Below are 24,695 nucleotides of genomic sequence, written 5' to 3'. Positions count from 1 at the left end.
CATTATCCCCACAGTGACAGAAGGGACAATATGGCCCTTAGTTGCAAATATGAAGGGTGAGGTGCAGCAATACTAGTGTGTTGCCTTTTCACCTATGGAAATGTGGGCTCTAATTCTGATATGCATTACAAGTGGGAGGGGGGGAAAGAGTTTAGTGTTCACAGTCTAGCCCAGGAGTGGGCAAACTTTTTGGCCCAAGGGCCACATCTGGGTATGGATATTGTATGGCAGGCCATAAATGATCACAAAATTGAGAGGTGAGGTGTGGGAGAGGGTGAGGGCTCCGGCTGGGGGTGCAAGCTCTGTGGTTGGTCCAGAAATGAGGAGTTCAGTGTACCAGAAGGGGCGCGGGGGGGGGGGGGGGGGGGGGGGGGGGCTCCGGCTGGGGTGAAGGCTCTGGGATGGGGCTGGGGATGAGGGTTTGGGGTGCAGGAGAGTGCTCTGGGCTGGGACCAAGGGGTTCGGATGGCAGGAGAGGGATCAGGGCTTGGGCAGGGGGTTGGGGCGTGGGAGTCAGGGGTGCAGGCTCCAGGCGGTGCTTACCTCAAGCAACTCCCAGAAGCAGTGGCATGTCCCCCCTCCGGCTCCTATGCGGAGGCGTGGCCAGGCAGCTCTGTGTGCTGCCCCGTCCGCAGACACCGCTCCTGCAGCTCCCAGAAGCCATGGTTCCAGGCCAATGGGAGCTGCGGGGGTGGCACTTGGGATAGGGGCAGCATGCAGAGCCCTTTGGCTGCCTGTATGTGTAGGAGCCGGAGGGGGACATGTTGCTGCTTACAGGAGCCGTGAAGAGCAGGGCAAGCCCCCGACTCCGCTCCCCAACTGGAGCGCCTAAGTGAGGCAAGCCCTGGACCCTGCTCCTCGGTGGGAGCTCAAGGGCCAGATTAAAATGTCTGAAGGGCCAGATGTGGCCCCCTGGCCATAGTTTTCCCACCCCTGCTCTAGCCCCTAGTCCACAGCACAAGTTACTGTATAATCAGTACAACTGGACGCACCTGTAGCATTTACTCAAGAGATGCCCAGTAGGATTGGAATTAACAGAGATGGTTCAAATCACGATTGTGTCTGGCACAGCTGTGTTGTGGAAGTTTCTACAGTGTTATTGTACATTACATATGGCTTAAACAGGTGTTTATTTGTCCCAATTTAAATGTACACTAAAGTGACTCACAATCAGTGGTTAGTCTACATTAGGGAATAATATCCTTCAAAATTTAATGTAAAAAACCTATTACAATCTACGTGATATTGGGCAAAAAGTCTTCAAAAGTTTTCTTCCTTTATACCTTTAACTCAAAACCAACAGAATGAATGTTTTAGAATTAAAAAAGTCACTCCATCTGGAGCATTTCTGGACAAAGTTGCAGAGCTTCAGAGGAATATGGAACAGCTTCCATATGAGGAGAGATTAATAAGACTGGGACTTTTCAGCTTGGAAAAGAGACGACTAAGGGGGGGATAAGATAGAGGTCTATAAAATCATGACGAGTGTGAAGAAAGTAAATAAGGAATTGTTATTTACTCCTTCTCATAACATAAGAACTAGGGGTCACCAAATGAAATTAATTGGGCGCAGGTTTTTAAAAAGCAAAAGGAAATATTTCTTCACACAACGCACAGTCAACCTGTGGAACTCTTTGCCAGAGGACATTGTGAAAGCCAAGACAATAACAGGGTTCAAAAAAGAGCTAGATAAATTCATGGAGGATAGGCCCATAAATGGTTATTAGCCAGGATGGGCAGGAATGGTGTCCCTAGCCTCTGTTTGCCAGAAGCTAGGAATGGGCAACAGGGGATGGATCCCTTGATGATTACCTGTTCTGTTCATTATGGCATTGGCCACTGTCAGAAGATAGGATACTGGGCTAGATACTGTTCTCCCCTCCTCAACTCCCCCTTTTTCGCCAGTATCCTCTTTTTTGAGAACCTGAAATATGGTAACCCTAGCTTCAACGGTTTGTGCCTTGCTTCTTGTTCCTCTTTTTTGATTATGCTATCAAAGACACTTCGCTGGTTTGCATTAAAGGTTGGTTCTGAATCCACTGCACAAATGCTAACATCAGCAAATAGTCTGCAACTCAAGTCTGTTGACATGCGATTTTTTTAACTACATATGCGCATAAACTTTTAACCAACAGACTGGTCAGTTGCACTGTAACCTTTCAGGCCAGTATCTGTTGCAACAGATATACACTGGGAGGCAGCCAAAGGAATCCCCTGTGGATAGGTTATCTGAGTCCTCCCACTATTGTAGCTACTCCCTGATTCTCAGGGAAATGTGGGATGACAGAGGGCAAAACCACTGATCCCACTTGAATCAAGAAAACCTTTCCCTTCCATTGTGTTGATGAGGTCTCCCAGGTGGAAGAAACTTTGAGAAAGGGTCAGAGAGTTCTTTTCCATGATTATCCTGAATCCTAGATGGAAGAGGCAACAAATTATTTTGGATTCTGCATCTTGAGAAGACCCCTTCATCTGCCAGTCATCCAAATAAGCAGACACACCTTTACTGCAGCAGTTCTAAAAGATGTTTCCATAAGTAATTTATGCTATCATGCTAAACATGAGTTTCTAAGATCTACACGTTTTTCTTCCTTTTTTCCACAATGTTTCAAAAAGAGTTTAAAAGTATTTTTGGTAATTAAATAAATTAGTTTGTAATACTCTCTTGCAAAACTGAATCATTTATTTTTCTTTGCACTTTTTCCCTTTCTCAATCAGGGCTGCATACTAGCCTTCAGTATAGTGAAGCTCATAAGGAATAATGGGCTTCTGGCTCTTACTATTTGAAAAATAAAAGCCATGAATTGAAAATTTTTATTGGGTATGCAAAAATAAACATTGCTAGATTTCCAGTCTGAATTCCCTTGCTAATTAGAATCTAAAACATTTAAGGTCATCTGCTAAAAATATCTGACAAATATTAAGGCTCCTGTAGAAGTATTTATTTCCCTTAATGGCTTTACAGGAGATATTTAACATAAAGAACAACTCTTCCTCATAAATTTTTCTTATGAAATAGGAACATCAGTGTCTTGGTAGAATTGTGCAGTAACTAATATGTTCCATCAAGTTATTCTTTGAAAAGAAGGGGAGCAGGCGAACTGAGATTATGGCTGATAACATTTTTACTTAGCGAAGTATGCTTAGAAAGTCCAACTGTAAATTCTGTGAGTAGAACTGCAAATGTTTAAGAAATAACGGAGTAGCCCAACAGATCCTGCTCTCCATTTCTGTGCAAAGAAAATGGCGTTCTGTATCCTATGCTGATGAGCAGCAATTTTAGGGGGGTAAGGAAGTTGATTTTTGCTATCACTAAACGTGCATAGCAATTTCTACTTCCTTACATGCATAAGGAAAATGTGTCTCCTTTAAAAAAAATAAAACACACAAAAATGAAGGTTTAGTATTTTGCAGAACTGCCCTTACATACTTACAGTGCTGTACACAGCTGAGACTGTCGGAGTGAAGATCCGATCCTCAAGGGGTTGCTGCACAGGACCTCTGGGAATTCTATAATACATCAAGTTAAGGAAAACAAATGGAAAAAAGGATTGTGTTCTATAATGACAAGAGCATGATACAAACAGAAAGCACTTTCTTTGTTAAAACATCTAAAACCACCTCTCTAGTGTAAGCAGATACACAAACATCTCCAAAGGCACTCACATTCAACCAATCAGATACAATCCTTCAGGTTTTCTAAAGTGAGTAAGTGTATCCCTCAAGAATTGATTTCCTGGACAAATATGACAAGAGAAACTGAAAGCAAATCCAGTTATTTAACAAACCACAAAATGTTAGTCTCAAACTCAATAACCCACACACACACCTCTGCTCTTTAAACTCTACATTCAGTGAGACAAACTCTGCTAATCAGCATTGAATGCTCTGACAAAGGCCTGGCCTGTTTTGCTAACCACGTGGGAATTATAATTGTTTCCTTGTTTGTTTTACAAAAAAAACAAGGAATCCAGTGGCACCTTAAAGACTAACAGATATATTTGGGCATAAGCTCTCGTGAGTAAAAAACCTCACTTCTTCAGATGCATGGAGCGACAATTACAGATGCAGGCATTATATAATGACACATGAAGAGAAGGGAGTGGAGAACCAGTGTTGACAGGGCCAATTCGATCAGAATGGATGTAGTCCCAATAATAGATGAGGAGGTGTCAATTCCAAGAGAGGCAAAGCTGCTTTTGTAATGACCCAGCCACTCCCAGTCCCTATTCAAGCCCAAATTAATGGTGTTAAATTTGCCAAACTTCAACATCCAGTAACTCTAAAGACATGACAGTCCACAGCATCCTGCTGGATCAGGCCCTGTAACGCTTTACTTACAAAAAGTATTTGTGAGACTTCTGTTGACAGTGGCCAGTGTGATATCAGCCGTATAGAAAAGCTTATTGTCAGTGCCACAAAGTATATAAAACAATTTCATGCCTTTAATACTACTTGAACAATCAGAAAACCAACTACTTAAGTGTTTAAAATTGAAATAAAATGTTTGATTTTTAAATGCTGAAGCTCTCCCTAGAACAGTTCTATCATTGTTAGAGCAGCATCGAAAATTGTTTGCAACCTTTTAAACTGTGTTTCCATGAAATTGTCATGAAGAACGTCAACTTCTCAGCAAGGAAGCTCAAAACTGAATTCTTAATCATAAGGACAAACTACGTTAAAAAATACAATATAGTTTACCAGAATTTTGAATTTCTGCTCATGTGAATATTTAAAACGAATTAAAAAGATAACCAAGATCACCTTTCATAATTTTAATCCTCCCAAAACCGCTCCATTATAAGTAATATCACAATATTACAGATATAGAAGTAAATATGCCTATATACAGAATCAGCGACAAAGCTGAGAATAGAAATCTGGAATCCCTGACTTCCAAGACTGTGCTCAACCCACATCTTAATATTTTTTTTAAATAAAGATATCAAGGATTCTCTTCTAATAAGCAATGTTTCTTCTTTTCTCAACTTTCACAACTGCCAGTTTGAACATAAGGCACATAATTTTATTATCTTAACTACTGGTAGGTTGAATCAGGTAAATTTGGTATTTATCCCTTTGTTTTTTACAGTAAACACTTTCCACACAAAGCCAGACCACAAACCATAGCCACACCATAAACATCCTCTCCACATATCCTTGTGATATGTTTTGTTCTTTTTCTTTTGCTCGCTTGCTGTAAAGTGCTCATACATAAGATTTGTACCTCCCATTCCCCAGAAGTTCCTTTATACCCTCTCATTAATGATCCCAATTGCATGGAGCTCAATCGCATTTTATCTTTAGAGTATGAGAAAACTCTGCCAAAGGTTTGTTGAGTGTTCTCAAAGGAGGGAATTGTTGGTGTCACTAGGCATAGCTACCAGGTAACTCGGGAGGGTGGAAGGCCATAAGTGTCGATGAAACCCCCCTGCTCTAGGTCTAAGTGAGCCAAAGCAACCCCATCTTGTGAACTTTAACGCTAAAAGCCTAAAAGCAGAATATGTAACAGTCAGCTTTTTTAGCAGACAGCTGCAGTTTCGCTCAAACTAGCAAATGCAGTAGTGATAAGGAAGGGGGAGAGGGGGAGGGGGAAGTCTACATGTCTCTGGGTCTGCAAGGCCAAAGATAAACATGCAGACGACAACTTTTCTAATACGTCACAATGTAGTGCCTACTGTAACTGCTGTCGGGAAGGGAGGGGTAGAGGGGAAACAGAACAAAAGACTTACACAAGCAGCTTGGAATATAAAATGGGAAACTTGCTTGTATTTGTTGAGCTTCTGATTTGAGACATGCTGGTCTCCTGAGTGCCTTTTCAAGATCTCGAATAAACTTGGTTTGCTTCTCCACCCTGGTGTGTCTATTGGTGCAACGCACACCTGGCAACGAACCCCGCTGTTGCCCCCTCGGGCCCTCTGGGCCGGCAACACTCTGAAACCCTTAAGTCTGGTCTACACCTAAAACTTAGGTTGACATAGCTACCTTGCAAAAGGCTGTGAAAAATTTTGCACCCTGAATTCCACAATTAGGTTGAAATAACCCTTCGAGTAGATATAGCTAGGTTGACAGAAGGATTCTTCCATCAACCTACGGCTTCTTGGAGAGGAATATTATCTAAATCAACAGAAGACCTCTTTCCATCAGTGTAGGAAGTTTCTAGACTATGACGCTACCACAGCACAACTGCAGCATCTTAGCTTTGCTGCTGTAGTGTAAACATACTCTCAGCTATTTTATTTATGTCCACAAAGTACCATGTACTCCAATGATGAAGCGTAGATAATAACTTAAGATAACATTTGTCCTTTACCTAAAACTGAGTTATTTGTAATCTAAAGTTTTAAGCAAGCCATATTCAACAAGACCTATTCTCCCATTGCAGGATATGAGTAACTCCAGTTAGTTAGTGGGAATTCTCTGTATCCCCAGGGCTGGATAATAGTATCCAATGGGTACAGGTTGAGTTATTGAATAGCCTGCAGCACTTTGTGGAGATGACAGCAGTGAGGCTTGGTTCTCATACACTGAGAACTCTGCTCCAGCTGCGGAAAGCAATAGCATTTGGCCTTTCAGAAGAAAGGATAACTTCATGTTTCCTGCTGATCATGTGACCACTGCAGAACCTTGTTGATTCAAAGGAAGCTTTCGTTTCAGTCTGTGGGTAACCATTTTTGTGAAGAAGCCAACAAGGAAATGTGAAAGACTACCTTTGCTATTCCATCCCTTTCCCAAAACTTGTTTAAGATACAGTACAGTAACCCAAGAGACGTAACAGTTTTATTATCTAATTAAGCAAAAGCAGTGGAGGTTTATTGTGTGGCTATGGTTTATGGTCTGTCTTTGTGTGCAAAGAGTTTACTGTATATAACAAAGGGAAAAATACTAAATTTACCTGATTCAACCTAGTTAAGGTAATAAAATTGTGCCCTTATGTTCAAACTGGCAGTTGTGAAAGTAGAGAAAACATTGAGAAGAAACATTGCTTATTGGAAGAGAATCCTTAGCTATGCCAACACAGGCCCTGTAGTGTAGAATACCCTAAGTGACTTGCTCAAGAAGTCTGTGACAAAAGAGGGAATTGAACCCAAGTCTCCTGTGATCCAGCTGAGAGCCCTAATCTTTAATTACTGGATGGGGGACTCTAACCTAGGAAATAGTGACTCTGAAAAAGAATTGGAGGTCGTGGTCGATAATCAGCTGACCATGAGCTCCCAGTGTGATGCATAAACGAAGTAGGAGTAGACAGGTTATTTTACCTCTGTTTTGGCACTGACGCAACCACTGCTGGAATACTGTGTCCAGGTCTGGTGTCCACAATTTAAGGATGTTGATAAATTGGAGAGGGTCCAGAGAAGAGCCACAAAAATGAATAATATAGCAACAGTAATAGTATAGTTATAGACTCAAAGATCTCAATCTATTTAGCCTAACAAAGATAGGTTAAATGAGTGACTTGATTACAGTCTGTAAGTGTCTTCATGGGGAACAAATATTTAATGATGGGCTCCTCAGCCTAGCAGGGAAAGGTATAATATGATTCAATGGCTGAATATTGAAGCTAGACAAATTCAGACTAAGGCATACATTTTTAATGGTGAGAGTACTTAACTATTGGAAAAATTTACCAATGGTTGTAGTGGATTCTCCAGCACAGACAATTTGGAACTCAAAATTGGATATTTTTAAAATATAAAAATGGCCATACTGGGTCAGACCAAAAGTCAGTCTAGCCCAGTATCCTGTCTTTTGATAGTAGCCAATGCCAAGTGCCCCAGAGGAAATGAACAGAACAGGTAATCATCAAGTGATCCATCCCCCGTCACCCATTCCCAGCTTCTGGCAAACAGAGACTATGGACACCATCCCAGCCCATCCTGGCTAAAAGCCATTGATGGACCTATCCTCCATTAATTTATCTAGTTCTTTTTTGAACCCTGTTATAATCTTGGCCTTCACGACATCCTCTGGCAAGGAGCTGCACAAGTTGACTGTGCGTTTCTTTTAAACCTGCTGCCTATTAATTTCATTTGGTGACCCCTAGTTTTTGTATTATAAGGAGTAAATAACACTTCCTTATTTACTTTCGCCACATCGGTCATTTTATAGACCTCTATTATATCCCTCCCTTAGTCACCTCTTTTCCAAGCTGAAAAATCCCAGTCTTATTAATATCTCCTCATGTGGAAGCCGTTCCATAACCCTAATCATTTTTGTTGCCCTTTTCTGAACCTTTTCCAATTCCAATATATATTTTTTGAGATGGGGCAACCACATCTGCATACAATATTCAAGATGTGGGTGTACTATGGATTTATATAGAGGTAATATGATATTTTCTATCTTATTATCTATCCCTTTCTTAATGATTCCCAACATTCTGTTCGCTTTTTTGACTGCCGCTGCACATTGAGTGGATGTTTTCAGAGAACTATCCACAATGACTCCAAGATCTCTTTCTTGAATGGTAACAGCTAATTTAGACCCCATTATTTTATATGTATAGTTGGGACTATGTTTTCCAATGTCCATTACTTTGCTTTTCTCAACATTGAATTTCATCTGCCATTTTGTTGCCCAGTCACCCAGTTTTGTGAGATCCTTTTGTAGCTCTTTGTAGTCTGCTTTGGATTTAACTATCTTGGTAGCTTTGTATCATCTGCAAATTTTGCCACCTCGCTGTTTACCCCTTTTTCCAGATCATTTATGAATATGTTGAATAGGATTGGTCCCAGTACAGACCCCTGGGGGGACACCACTATTTACCTCTCTCCATTCTGTTTGTTTTTTTTTAAGAAAATAAAACTTTTTGCTTTACCAACCTGTTATAGTAAGTATAGTATAGTTTTACAGAGTATTCAAAACAGATGGAAGAGCAGTTACAAAATATCTGTACAATCATTACTTCACTCCTTTCTCACAACCCACCTCTAAACAAATAATGAAGTCAGAATTTCCTTAAAGAATTTCCCTCTCTACAGAGTCTAGGTTTTTGCATTAATGCACAACAGAGACATGGCAAGATTTTGTACATGCTTTAGATTGTGTTATGTTATCTAAAACTGAAAATATATAGCAATTTATTATAGTATCACATAACGAGAATTTCTATGGTTTCTCTGGGATGCTATACACTTTCAAGAATGGACTATCGGAAACCATCTATGGTATTTTTTTTCAAAATGGATACATTTTCCCCATAATGGTTCCTGTCACCCAAGCTTATTTTCAGCCACTAGCACTCTTTTTAACCTAGTATGAATCACTGGCCTCTTTCTTCACTTACTGCTTGGCATAACAAGTAACAATCTTTTCATAAAAATAAAAAAAAATCATGACTACCAAAAGGGCAATTGTAGTGAGTCGGTGTGGCTCCCCTCCTGCCCAGAAGAGGGAGCCCCCGTGCAGGCACCGGAGTGGGTGGAGCCACCGCCGCCTGTTCCCGCCCCCTGGAAGTCCAGGGGCGGGACAGGAAGTATAAAGGCCGGTCGCAGAGCTCAGTCGGCGGCCAGCCACCACAGGGAGCAGACGTGCGGCCGGGAGCTCCCGGCCAGGAGACCTCCGAGGCCCGGGCCCTAACTGGCCAGAGCTACCCCGGGCCCGCTACGAGGAGAAGCCGCCGGAGCCCGTCCGCTCCCGTCGCTGGGAGGAACCCTGGGAACCCCCTCCACTAACCCTGAAGGCGAGACCGCACCAGAACCCCTCCGCCCCTGCTGCTACCCGGAGGAGCCGCCCGAGTGCAACTGGCCTGGTTTCCCGACGGAGCTGCCGGACCTGCCACCAAGCCCTGGCCGAGAGGAGCCCATGCAGCTGGACTGGCCCGAGCCCGGTACGAGGTAGGCCCTGAGGGGGAACCTGGAAGTAGCCCGGGAATAGCCGACCCCGGTCAGGCTGCAGACGAATGTGAGCCAATGTCAGTGTGTTGCGGTCTGGATACCCCACTGACCAGCAGCGGCAGTAACCGCTGCTAGGGCCCCGGGCTGGAACGCAGTGGAGTGGGTGGGCCTGCGTTCCCCCCGCCACCCCCACTCATGGGTGGCAGGCTTCCCCCTCACCCAACGCTTGGCTGTAGGAGCCTAGGCGTACCTTGACTGTTTGCTTGCTCAGCCCCTGCAACCAAGGGCCTGAGCCATCACTGTGTGTGCCCCGCCCTGACCCAGGGCCTGGGCTCCTTAACTGTTTGCCCGCTCAGCCCCTGCAACCAAGGGCCTGAGCTATCCCAGTGTGTGCCCCACCCTGATCCAGGGCCTGGGCTCTTTGACTGCTTGCTTGCTCAGCCCCTGCAACCAAGGGCCTGAGCTATAACTGTGTGTGCCCCGCCCTGATCCAGGGCCTGGGCTCCTTGACTGGTTGCTCGCTCAGCCCTTGCACCAGAAGGCCTGAGCCATAACTGTGGGTGCCCCGCCCTGATCCAGGGCCTGGGCTCCTTAACTGCTTGCTTGCTCAGCCCCTGCACCAGAGGGCCTGAGGCGTGAACTAACTGTTGTCGGCTCCGCCCCTGCACCAGAGGGCCTGAGCCTGGAACTAACTGCTGTCAGCTCAGCCCCTGCACCAGAGGGCCTGAGCCCCGGACTCCCGGGTGTCTGCTCAGCCCCTGCCTGAGGGCCTGAGCCCCGAGCTAGCTGTCGGCCTTGCTCTGCCCCTGCACCAGAGGGCCAGAGCTTTTGGACTAACGGACTGCTTGTTCCCACAGTAGTGAGTCGGTGTGGCTCCCCTCCTGCCCGGAAGGGTCGAGCCCCAGCAAGGACCTATTACAGCAATACAAGTGCAAAAGGGCAATAAAACATGTATTTGAAGCACTCCAAAGGAAGGACTTCTATTTTCTTGCAGAATATAGCAAATCTCCCACCAGCTATCTTTAGGGTTATGTAAACTCTGTACATGATCCCACTTGCATTGTATTAAATGACTTAAAATAAAAGGTAAAAACTATCAGCAAAATTATAGAGAACAAAAACAAATGCAAACATTCAGCTTAATCCCTTTTAACTTTTTGGTTTCAAGAATTAAAAAATTATGTAAAGATGTAAAAATGGTACATGCATTGTAAAGCAGCATACATCACTATTGTAGTTTCTTCTGTATTTAAGATACTCAGTAAAAATATAGAACATTAAAATCCTAATTGTAGATGCGTTAGTTTAGCAGGGTTTGGAACCTGCATCACTGACACTCCAGGGAATTTCAGAAAATAATGCTAAGACAATAACTCAAACCTGATTTATTTATATAATACTAAGGAAGAGAAACTTGAAATAATCAAAGCTTTTCAATACATAGCAGGTACTGAAATTCCATGATGATCCACCCCTCGCAAAGGCTTTTTGTTAACCACATTCATCATTCTTACCTGGCACTGGATTTTAGTCTCCACTGAGCACCTCCACAAAAGGATTAATTTGATTAATTAATAAGGAATTTGTTTCTTAAAACCTGAATTCAATCCATAGTCTTCCTCCTTTGGTTTGCTGTTAGCATAAGGCTCCATTCACACCACCCTGCTACTTGTTCTTAAAGCCTGCAGTCTATCTTGCCCTCACAAGAAAAGCTTCTGAACCACTGCAGAGCACAAAGATATTCTTAAAGCAACAGCTACAATGGGAGTTCTTAGGCAATACCAGCAATTCCTATCTGCTGACATACATCTATTTAAGAGTTCAATTGGCTAGTTAATGCGTCTTCCAAACTCTGTTTCAGACATAAAGCTTTATCTCTGTTCAAAAATGGCAGACACAAAAAATTCAGTGGCATATAAAGCAGTTTCCAAGACTGAGTGTCAATGCCAAATTTCAAGGAAGCTGGTAGAGGAATGCAAAGATTCTTTTCTGTATTACAGTACATGTTTCCATGCTTCTCAGCTCTGGAACAGCAGCTAACCACTCTGCCTCCCTCTTTTTCTGCCTCATTTTAGCTGTATGTAGCCACCAAAAAAGGGAAGGGAGTTAACCATACATTCCTGCTGGAAAGCCCAAGTAGGATGAAATCAAAATAGACTACCACTTGATAAAAGCTAGAATTAAATAAAGCTTTTAAATGGGTAGACTCACCTAAAATACACTATGCTTAATACAGATACTTTATATGGAGGGTTTGGAAAAAACCATTGTTTCTTGTTGGAAGGAGAATGAAATCTCAGCCTAAACTTCTCAACCACACCACATTTGCAATACAAGTTTACCTCTCAGCTTGTCCATTACAAAATAACTGATTACTGCCCCCAAATGCAATAATTTGCAACACCACAAACCCATACTATTTAGTAAGTCCTTCATGAATCAACTCGACCTTCTAAATAAATTCCTGTTCTGACCGGCTATTTTTCAGAAGCTGAGGAAAGGAAACCTGATACGACAACCAACTTCAATCTTTAAAAAAATAAAATAAAAAAAAATACCATGTGACGTCACATGAGAGGCTAGGAAATAAATTGATCAAAATGAAATCATATGCTCATCATATTTTGAAATATTTATATTTATTATACCAAAAAAACACCTTACATTCAAAGAACACTAAGGTTGTAAAGTCAAGCACTACAAAGTTAGAAAATGCCAGAATTAGAGTTGCCTGTACAACCTTCATTCAGTCCCCTTGTACATGTGCATTTTGATAGAGTCTTTAATTACTTGATCACATGCTATTTTTCCCACAGGATCCCAGCCTCATTCATTTTCTTTCTACTGGGTATGACAGATACCCAGTATTATACAGACTGCACTACAAGCATATAGCTAAGCAGTGTTTATTATAACAGAGGTAAGAGACAATCAACATCGCAAAATCAAAATGTGGCAGTCATTTAATTTACATAAGGATCTATTAAAGAAGAAGCTTAATTTAATTTATAAAGAACTGGGGAGAAGCTAACAATTTGAAATGTATATATTAACTCACCAATCTAATGTCCACCCCTGCCCACAGCATAACCATAAACACATCCCAGGTAGACACTAGGAGCATTAACAGAGGGGGTGAAAATAGTTATAAATAATAGGCTATGGATTAATAAAAAGCCTTGATGAAGTAATGTCACTCCCAGGAAATTAGTAATATGCCTATGGTGTACACTGCATGCCTATAAAACCCCTAAAAGAAACAAGTAGACATTCTGCATAAAATAGTAACTTTATTTTAGTTATCCCTGTTGCACAGTTTTCTGGTGCACTGTGCTTAGATATCAAAATAAAACTATGAATCAGAGGTCTGAGCCTATCATAAAACATTTTTAAAAATCTCCTTTTTCTTTTTTCAGAGTAGCAGTCGTGTTAGTCTTTATCCGCAAAAAGAATAGGCGTACTTGTGGCATCTTAGAGACTAACAAATTTATTTGAGCATAAGCTTTTGTGGGCTACAGCCCACTTCATCGGATGCATGTAGTGGAAAATACAGTAGGAAGATATATATATACACAGAGAACATGAAACAACGGGTGTTACATACACACTATAAGGAGAGTGATCAGTTAAGGTGGGCTTTTATCAGCAGGAGAGAAAAAGAACTGTTTGTAGTGGTAATGAAAATGGCCCATTTCCAGCAATTGACAAGGAGATATGTTCTTTTGTTCTACATTTTATGTTAAATCATAGAATCATAGAATATCAGAGTTGGAAGGGACCTCAAGAGGTCATCTAGTCCAACCCCCTGCTCAAAGCAGGACCAATTCCCAGCTAAATAGAATCCTAGAATATCAGAGTTGGAAGGGACCTCAATCTTACTGAATTCATTAGAAAGAAGAGATCTTCAACAATTCTCAAACTTAAGGTGAATGCATATGTTTAAAAGGCACTGGTCACAGTTTTCAAAGTTAGATACCTGTTTCTAGTATTAGGTACCTAAATAAAAATGCCGATTTTCAAAGATGAGCACCCACAAATCTTGCTAAAAATTAAGGTGAGATGCATGTGCTCAACGAAATCTGGCCTCTTTTATCTAGGTGTCTAATTATGATATTAGGAACCTAACTTTAGATTTGAAAATTTCTGCTTTTATATGTAACAAGTTAAAATACAATTTATTGCTGAAGGGACACTATCAGGTCAAATTTTCTAAGTGTCTGACACCTGCGTTTGTCTATCTAGGTGCTTATATGCGACCCCCCCGACCCCATCATCATAACTCAGCACCTCACAATCCTTAAATTAAATCCTTAAATCCAGCACCTCACAATCCTTAAACTAAATCCTTAAATCTAGGTGCTTATATGGCCATCCTCATCATCACAACTCAGCACCTCATAATCCTTAAATTAAACCCTTAAATCCTCGCAATCCTTAAATTAAATCTTTAAAACTAAGGGCTTATATGACCCTCATCATCATCACAACTTCACACCTCACAATCCTTAAATTACATGATAATTATGCTTAGATTAAATGACTTGCCCACACAGGCAGTCTGTGTCTGAGCGGGCAACTGTACCCAGATTTCCTGAGTCTCTGTCCAGCTCCCAAGCTACATTCCCACCACAGAAAATCCCTTCACTCTTCTTTCTTATGAACAGATTCAAATTGTACTTCAAGATTCAGCAAGGAAGTAGCTTCCATAATTATTTCTTTACAGAATGGCCTTTAGGACAAATAGCATTACTGAACTCTGTTTCAACATTTTTTGGACCAATGTTAAGGTCGCTACTAGAACATGTAAAGTAAATTTTCACAGCTATGTCTATTTAAATTACTTTAAATGGTAATTTCCAGTCTTTTTAACTTTTAGATTTATTTTGTTAAATGATAATGTTGTAGCTATGCAGTTTTCATATGGATTATATAATCACATTTGCAAACCTAACTCCGAGATCATCAAGTTTTGTGTTCGGAACATAATATTTTACTTAAATTTGTGAATAATGTTCATTACCTGTACTTATTGGCTCAATCTTTCATGAGTTGTGACTGCCTTGTTCTGAATTACTGATCACTAAAGACTTTATGGCTCTGTACAATTCATTTTTATAAAACCACTAATGGGATTCTGTTCAAATTATTTTCCTGTTCTTAGCTTGTGTTGTTTCATAGAAATTGAAAGTGGTAAGGCTTGTTAAGTAATCTTGTCCATCCCTTTGTCAACGCAGAATTGTTCGCTACAGTATAATCTCCTCTGCTTTGACTAGTCCTAAATGTCTCAAGCAATGAGGCTTATATCACTTACCCTGTGAGATTATACCATAAAATAGGATAGATCTCACCCTACTTTTCTTGAAGTTCATCTTAAATCACTTACCCCCAATTACATGTCATTAATCCTAGTTCTAGCTTTGAACAATCCTAAACACTTCTTTTTCCTTTCTGGAGCCACATTCTGTCATTTGACTGAGCTTGCAGCTCTCACTGAACTCAATGGGAACAGAACACTGGCTAGATTTTCAAAAGGATCCTGAAGGAGTTAGGCACACAAACTCCAATGAAACACAGTGGGAGTTGAGAGATGAATTCCCCTAGGTTCCTTTGAAAATCTCAGCCTGAGAATAAAATTTGGCTTTCAAGCATACACCTCCCTTAAAATGTTTGACCGACTATATTATTCTCCCTCCACCCCTCGGTCAATCAGGGCTTGTCTTCACTACCCGCCTGGATCGGCGGGTAGAAATCGATCTCTCGGGGATCTAATTATCGCGTCGCGTTGGGACGCGACAATCGATCCCCGAATCGACACACGTACTCCACCAGCGCAGGTAGGAGTAAGCGCCGTCGACGGGGGAGCCGTGGCGGTCGATTTGCCGCCGTCCTCACAGCGCGGTAAATCAGCTCGGATACGTCGAATTCAGCTATGCTATTCGCGTAGCTGAATTTGCGTATCTTAAATTGATCCCCCCCCCCCCAGTGTAGACCTAGCCTTATATTACTTTTACTCTTTCCTCATAAACCCACCGCTCCAGCTTCTTGATCTGTTTTGATTAATTGTATCTTCCTTCCAGTTCAATGACATATGTCAGAGATCCCCACAACTATACCTAGTATTTTGCATGTACACTCAGCAGTGTCAAATAGAGAGGAATTACCATGTGTGGCATACAGCACACGGTTTCTGCCTTTCCATACTAAAACGGCATTAGCTTTTTGTTGCCATATTGCATTAAAAGGGCATACTCGATCTGCCACACACACTCACCTGTAAATCCTTCATTTAGTCTTAATGCTTTTAAAATATCATTTCCAATAAATATCTGTTTCAGATAATTTTGCCCTAGATATTGCCATATTGATTATCTGGATTTTATAGATGTTTGCAAAATCTCCCCATTAGTATCAAAGTATGAATTCAATATGTACTTTGTCCCCTCTGCACAATCATTGACGAGGATAAACAAGAACAGGCCTTCTACCAATCCCTGATGCATACCACTCAACAACTCACATAACCTGATATTTGTCACTTATCATTATCTCTCCTTTAGTCCTTCAGTTTTCAATTCAGTATGCTTCTGATAGTCAAGGCAAAGAGAATACTTAAAGATTAGGCGAAACTATGTACCAAAAGCCTTATTAAAGGTTAGTTACATCAATTATATTCTCCTACTTTTGTAATTTTATTTAAAAAAGCAGCATGATCAGTACCAGTTTTAGGCAGCTGCAATAGTTACACCTACTGGCAAACACTTATTATCTGTGCCCCATTAGTCCCACTATTGCATCTGTAAATTAAAAGGAGTTGAGGCAGCTCATCAGTGTATAAATCATCTGGGGACACTGCTCCACTATGACGCATTGCATGTAGTCTGTAAGTCATCAGAGGGAGTGCGATATCAGGGTCTCGGCTGTCAGCCAATATATAGTACAACACTTTGAATGTGAAAAGAAAAAAAAATCCAGACAATTCTTTTCCCCAATATAAATGGATTTTTAATTGTGGCCTGACTTATTACCTATTTCGTACATCTCTTTACTGCATCTATATCAGGAACTAAAAGTTGGTGTGATTTATATGAATTTTCAAGTTGGATATTGACAGATCCTCTTGGAAGAAACTCGCATATAGACCAGCTAATTCTGCTGGAGTTTTTCTTTGTTTTTTGTTGAGGTTCACATATAATAAGTAAATTGTATCCACAAAAAACTGGATTTTAGCATGCGCTTTAGAAGATATCTGTATTTTCATACACTCTCCTAACTGCATGCCATAACACAGCTTTTCAAAAGAGAAGCTGATGAATATATACTTGAGGTCTGTACTGAGCCACAAAATATTAAGAAGGCTTGCCACAAACTCCATGAGGGAAGAACTAGCCAGCACCCTCATAAATCAGTTTGACTAAAAGAGAATCAGAAATGTAACTCATGCACAGACAGGCACACTGTGTACACTGTCATAGAGAACTTTTCATCACTTAATTTGTTTAAATACAGTAACTCCTCGTTAAGGTTGTAGTTATGTTCCTGAACAATGCTACTTTAAGCGAAACAATTTTAAGCGAACCCAATTTCCCCATAAGAATTAATATAAATGGCAGGTGGTTAGGTTCCAGAGAATTTTTTTTCGCCAGACAAAAAGACATCATATATATATTACACACAGTATAAGTTTTAAACAATTTAATACTGTACACAGCAATGATGATTGTGAAGCTTGGTTGAGGTGGTGAAGTCAGAGGGTCGAAGAGGGTGGGATATTTCCCAGGGAATGCCTTACTGCTAAATGATGAACTAGCACTCGACTGAGCCCTCAAGAGTTAACACATTGTTGTTAATATAGCCTCACACTTTACAAGGCAGCACAAATGGAGGAAGGGGAGACAGCATGGCAGAGAGAGACAGAGACAGACACCCTATGTGAGAGAGAGAGAGAGACACGCATTGCCCCTGGAAGTATACTGACCCCATTCTAAGTACACTGCCTTTTTAAGTAGATCAGCAAGTTGAGACAGCAGCTGCTGCCAGCAAGCTCCCTCTATCCTGAGCCCTGTTGTGTGTCCTCCCCCCCCATCCCACTCTGTGGAGGTGGGGTAAAGGAGCCGGGGTGCAGGAGCAGGGGGGAGGGGAACACCCTGACATTAGCACCCCTTTCCCCCCCTCCCAGGAGCAGCTCCAAGCAGAGGGCAGGAGCAGCACATGGCAGTGGGGGGAGGGACAGCTGAACTTCCCAGCAATTGATAGCCTGCTGGGCGGCAGCCACACAGGGAACTTAGGAGAGCTGATAGGGGGGCTGTCGGCCCACCCTGGTCACAAGCCCCCACCAGCTAGCTCCAACGGGCTGCTCTTTCTGCAAGCAGTGGACAAAGCAGACAACTGCCAAACAACATTATAAGGGAGCATTGCGCAACTTTAAATGAGCATGTTCTCTAATTGATCAGCAATGTAACAATGAAACATTAACCAGGACGACTTTAAGTGAGGAGTTACTGTAGTATATATTTATGTCTTAATCTTATGTGGTCTACAAAACATTAGGTAATAAAACAAATAAAAAGGAATCTTGGATTTCACACTATACAGTATCAAATATAGATGGAAAAGACCATAGATTATCAAATGTATATTCAACTGCAAATTCATGATGTAACCTCTCTACAGAGGATGTGAAAGTTTGTACAATATGTCTATACAAACTTATGAATCCCATTTTATTTTATTAACATAATTAATTGGTGTAACAGCTAGTGTGGATCAGAACCTCTATTTTGTGGAAGAAAACAGACTATAGGTGGTCTACGCAAGAAAATTACTTTGACCCAGCTATGTTGCTCAGGGGTGTGAAAAATCCACACACCTGAGCAACATAGTTAAGTCAATCTAAGTCCCTATCCAGACAGTGCTACACGGATGGAAGAATTATTCCGTCAACCTAGCTACTGCCTCTCAGGGAGGTGGATTAACTACAGTGATGGGAGTGCTGTACTGAGTGTCTACATGGAAGCACTACAGCTGTGCGGCTGTAGTGATTTAAGTGTAGACATATCCTCAAGACTTGGTCTATACTACAGAGTTAGGTCAATGTATGGCAGCTTAAGTCAACCTAATTATATCAGTGTCTACACTACAGCCTTTCTCCTGGAGATGTGAGTACCCTCCTACACAGACATCATAACTTCACCTCCTCGAGAGGCGCAGCACTTATTGTCAGCGTAGTTAGGGCAACCTAGCATTTGTGGAGATACTGCATTACTTACATCAGCTGTTGGCTGTCATTCTTGTCAGTTTCACAGCTCCCCTGGACAGCACCTAAAATTGACAAGAAAGGCTGATAGAACCTCTCCTATGGCTGTAGGAAGGGTCTGCTGAAGCACTACTGCATCTGTGCCACTATAGCATTTTAAGTGTAGACATAGCCTAAATCTGAGAAGTTGAAACAGGGCCATCAATCTTGAATGGCAGGACAATGGGAGCTAATAGCTAAGTCCTGACTTTCAATGATCCTCTGACAGCAACCCACTTGAAGACTGGATCATGGAAAATTTCAGCATAAGAGAAGCAGGAAAATGTACTTGTTTTTAAACATGACAGACTCTGTACCAAAGGAGCATTCCATCACCAGAATGAGAAGATTGGGGCCTGGTCTACAAAGTTTTGCCATCAGAGCAATACCAACCAGGCACATGGACACACACAAAAAAAACCCACAAACCCTAGCCAACACAGCTATGCTGACAGGACACCCAGTGTAAATGCAACTATGCTAACAGAAGAACGCTTCTGTCAGCATAACTAATGTCATTCAGGGAGGTAATGTCGCTATGCCTGTAGAAGAACTCTAGAAGTGATGAAAACTCTGGAGCAAGAAACTGCACTCAGATGTTTGTTCTTTTTCCATAGATCTGTACATCTCTTGAACTCTCGATAAGTAAAATGTGTGCGCAAAAAGTTCTTTTGCAAAACCTGTGCTCCTTACAGTTTCTGTCACATGGTCCTGTGGTGGGGCGGCTTGGAGAGGCTGCGCAGAACCCTGCCAATCAGGAAAGGGCTCATTGGGAGAGCCAATCAAGAGAAGGCTTACTGGAGCAGCCCATATATAAAGGGCTGCTCAGCAGAGCAAAGGGTATCTCTCCCTGGAGGGCAAGGGGGAAGGACTGTCTGCTGAGGAGCACCGGAGATACTGCAGTGCTGGGCAGGATAGCAGAGCAATAGGGGAGCTCTTAGCTGACCATGGCCAAACTGAGGCCCTGAAGCAAGGGCAGGGAAGGTGCTAGGGCTATGGGGGAAGTGGCCCAGGGAAAGTAGGCAGCAGGAATAAGAGGAGGAACAGTAACTGGCTGCCAGCTATAGGGTCTCTGGGCTGGGACCTAGAGTAGCGGGCAGGCCTGGGTCCCCCCCTACCTTCCCCTTTACCCCTACTTGCCAATGAGGAGTGTGGCCTAAATCCAGACTGCAGTTTGCCCCTGAAGCCCGGGCTAGACTAGAGACTGCAGTTGGCCACTGAGACAAGTGGAAGGACTGAGGACCGTCTGTCCCCTGAAAGGGGAGACAGCAGGCTGAGGCACAGCTGGAGGGCCATGTCTCAAAGAGGACGCCATGGTCCAGGAGCAACGTGGGTCCAGATGCTGGAGAAGGTGGAGGAAGTGGAAGTTATGACGAGTGAGACACCACTAGTAAAAGGCGCGATGGTGGTCCTAGAGAGCTAATTCCCAGCACGACCAGCAGGAGGCGTTGTGGTGGTGGGTCTCCACCGCTAAATTGTGGTGGAGAATGCGGTCACGCAGTCTCCCCGATACAAGGGGCAAAGCAAGGACTGTAGGACCATTTCCCGGATCTGAGACTTGAGAAACTGAAGGTGGAGAAAATGGTGGACTGCTACTGGAGAGCCTGTGTGGCCCAGCTAGCCGAGCCACAATGGGGGTTGGTTAAGCTGCTGTGGGCGAAGGCCCAAAGACAATACGAGCCAGGCACCAAAGACAGGAGGCTGGTGTTGTGGTCTGAACGATGTTTTGCCTGTGGATGACAGGGACACTTGAGGAGGGAGTGTCCCTACCGAGATGGGGAATGGTGACCCCATCGGAGAATAGTCAAGAAGAACCTAAGAAAGCCGCCCCCCCGGTGAAGAGAGCAGGGAGGTGGAGGACTTGTTGGATCTGTGGGGAACCGGGCACAAGAAGAGGGAGTGCCCAAAGGGGACTTGCAAGGCCCAGGCTAGCCCTGAGGGAAGGACTAAGCCAGAAATAGACTGCAGGAGTGCTATAGAATCATAGAATATCAGAGTTGGAAGGGACCTCAAGAGGTCATCTAGTCCAACCCCCTGCTCAAAGCAGGACCAATTCCCAGCTAAATCATCCCAGCCAGGGCTTTGTCAAGCCGGGCCTTAAAAACCTCCAAGGAAGGAGACTCCACCACCTCCCTAGGTAACGCATTCCAGTGTTTCACCACCCTCCTAGTGAAATAGTTTTTCCTGATATCCAACCTGGACCTCCCCCACTGCAACTTGAGACCATTGCTCCTTGTTCTGTCATCTGCCACCACTGAGAACAGCCGAGCTCCATCCTCTTTGGAACCCCCCTTCAGGTAGTTGAAGGCTGCTATCAAATCCCCCCTCATTCTTCTCTTCTGGAGACTAAACAATCCCAGTTCTCTCAGCCTCTCCTCATAAGTCATGTGCTCCAGACCCCTAATCATTTTTGTTGCCCTCCGCTGGACTCTTTCCAATTTTTCCACATCCTTCTTGTAGTGTGGGGCCCAAAACTGGACACAGTATTCCAGATGAGGCCTCACCAATGTTGAATAAAGGGGAACGATCACGTTCCTCGATCTGCTGGCAATGCCCCTACTTATACAGCCCAAAATGCCGTTAGCCTTCTTGGCAACAAGAGCACACTGTTGACTCATATCCAGCTTCTCGTCCACTGTGACCCCTAGGTCCTTTTCAGCAGAACTGCTACCTAGCCATTCGGTCCCTAGTCTGTAGCAGTGCATGGGATTCTTCCGTCCTAAGTGCAGGACTCTGCACTTGTCCTTGTTGAACCTCATCAGGTTTTTTTCTGCCCAATCCTCTAATTTGTCTAGGTCCCTCTGTATCCGATCCCTACCCTCTAGTGTATCTACCACGCCTCCTAGTTTAGTGTCATCTGCAAACTTGCTGAGAGTGCAGTCCACACCATCCTCCAGATCATTAATAAAGATATTAAACAAAACCGGCCCCAGGACCGACCCTTGGGGCACTCCACTTGAAACCGGCTGCCAACTAGACATGGAGCCATTGATCACTACCCGTTGAGCCCGACGATCTAGCCAGCTTTCTATCCACCTTACAGTCCATTCATCCAGCCCATACTTCTTTAACTTGGTGGCAAGAATACTGTGGGAGACCGTATCAAAAGCTTTGCTAAAGTCAAGAAATAACACATCCACTGCTTTCCCCTCATCCACAGAGCCAGTTATCTCATCATAGAAGGCAATTAGGTTAGTCAGGCACGACTTCCCCTTCGTGAATCCATGCTGACTGTTCCTGATCACTTTCCTCTCCTCTAAATGTTTCATAATTGATTCCTTGAGGACCTGCTCCATGATTTTTCCAGGGACTGAGGTGAGGCTGACTGGCCTGTAGTTCCCCGGATCCTCCTTCTTCCCTTTTTTAAAGATGGGCACTACATTAGCCTTTTTCCAGTCATCTGGGACCTCCCCCGATCGCCATGAGTTTTCAAAAATAATGGCTAATGGCTCTGCAATCTCACCCGCCAACTCTTTTAGCACCCTCGGATGCAGCGCATCCGGCCCCATGGACTTGTGCACGTCCAGTTTTTCTAAATAGTCCCGAACCACTTCTTTCTCCACAGAGGGTTGGTCACCTTCTCCCCATGCTGTACTGCCCAGTGCAGCAATCTGGGAGCTGACCTTGTGCGTGAAGACAGAGGCAAAAAAATCATTGAGTACATTAGCTTTTTCCACATCGTCGGTCACTAGGTTGCCTCCCTCATTCAGTAAGGGGCCCACACTTTCCTTGATTTTCTTCTTGTTGCTAACATACCTGAAGGTATGGCTATGGCCAAGGGAAGGCACAGAGGAGGTGCTTCCAGTGCCACAAAGGATTTATAAGACTGCATTGCCCCCAAAGATGGACCGGGATGCTGAATAGTTGGGCTCGGTCAGAGACTGCTCAGAAGGAGGAGGCGGTTAAGATCGAGACCCTAGCAGAGGGAGTGTCTGGGGCAAAGGGGCCCCAGATCAAGAGGGAAATCCAGACAAGAGTGAGACAAACTATGGTGGGGACCCAAACAAAAAAGGGACCCCACGCGGGAGCTGAGCAGGCTACAGTGGATACCCAAACCCTTAAGGAGGGAGGCCGGTTGCTCCTCGTGCTGGAGAGCCTGCGGCATGAAAGGGACGTCCTGTGGGCCCAGCCGAGGGAGAAACTGGGGAGATAAAAACCACCACCACCCCCAATGTGTGGTCTTAAGGGAAAGGGAGTGTGGTGGGGCGGCTGGAGAAGGGTTAAGACAACCTTGGAGAGGCTGCGCAGAACCACGCCAATCGGGAAAGGGCTCATTTATTTATCTGCAAACTGATATGCTTTGGAATGAATTTCTCCATTCTCTGAATTGAGGATTAAGTGTCATCATAAACTCTGGGACTAGAGAGCACAGTCATCAGACAATGCTATATCCAGTCAAGAACATGCATGAAATCTACCACACTTTTTAGTATGTTTAGTGAGCTTTAATTATTTGGCACATTACTGTAGCGTCTGCTATACTTCTAGTGGATTTTCATGTAAGATGTTTTATTTACAGTAATGTAACTGAATTTATTCTACCAATTTATATTTTATGGCAAGAAAACATTCAATATTTGTAAAGGGTCATAGCTCAGTTATTTTTGTGTCCAGCGAAGATATAAACTGTTTATATGTTGAGCAGAAAGAAATCATCTAGCTCCTATAGGAAGGGGAATAAATCAAAGTTGACCACCACATTGATCTAAAGAGATGGAAATACCAGACTTAGAGACAGAAGTCTGAGGGGACAGGGGTCTCTCAGAGATAATTAGGTGACAACAGTTATTTAGCTTTTTCCGAAATAGGACATCTGCTCAAAGATGTAAAGTGTTGATGAAACCTCACCAACACGTTTTAATGGACTAACACCTGAGAAAGGCATGGATAGCCTCTATAAACATTCAAGCTGACCCAAGGGCAAGGAGCTGGTATCTGGACAGAAAGCATCACTGACAGGCTAACCAAAGAGAGGTTAGAGGACAATTGTGTTCACAAAACGTAAGATGTTTTTCTTTTTTCTCTATAACTAAGTTGAAAATGTATTATCTAATTCAGTGCATGAGAAGTGTAATCTAGATAGGATAAGCAAACTTCCTGCATTAATTCCATTTTCTGTTTTTAATCTCATTATTTTTAATAAGATTACTGATTATGATTAATTTCATACACACATCCCTGGAGAAGAGAGAACTCCCTAACTTTTAAGAAGAGATATTGAAGGGTAAAGAATTTCTGGAACCTATAACCCCTTGGTTTCACTCAAAGGGCCTCAGGAAAGACATCATATCCCAGTTAGTTGTTGTATTAAGGCTGCAGCTGGCAAACACAAGGAAAGAGGCCATAGGGCTACACAGGAGATTAAAGGTAGCAGAGGTGTTTGTCACAAGAAGATTTTCCACTTTGATCTGTGTCAAAGCACTCAACTATACTGTAAAACAAATTCCTCTCTAGGAAGGCTCCAGAATACTCTACTCCTGTGCAAGATGCTCCCTGACATGCTTTGAGAGAGAATAATTTAGTTGGCTTTTAGAAGAGGCTTGTGGAATTGGCTCTACTCTGCCTTA

The 24,695-nt window shown here is 43.0% G+C and overlaps 1 protein-coding gene across 1 annotated transcript in view; it reads right to left on the bottom strand.

Annotated features, from left to right (window-relative positions):
• EIF4G3 (eukaryotic translation initiation factor 4 gamma 3) overlaps positions 1-24,695 on the bottom strand; it is a gene marked incomplete at its 3' end in the record, with an annotated part of 356,444 nt that overhangs the window by 263,409 nt on the left and 68,340 nt on the right. Inside the window, 1 exon segment of the mRNA XM_034753512.1 lies at positions 3,435-3,510. Coding sequence (XP_034609403.1) covers positions 3,435-3,510 — 76 coding nt within the window.

This window comes from Trachemys scripta, chromosome 19 (assembly GCF_013100865.1).
Source record: "Trachemys scripta elegans isolate TJP31775 chromosome 19, CAS_Tse_1.0, whole genome shotgun sequence".
In the NCBI taxonomy this organism is placed as follows: domain Eukaryota; kingdom Metazoa; phylum Chordata; order Testudines; family Emydidae; genus Trachemys; species Trachemys scripta.
Note: the sequence above shows the minus strand (reverse complement) of the source record. Positions and strands in the feature narration are given on the sequence as shown.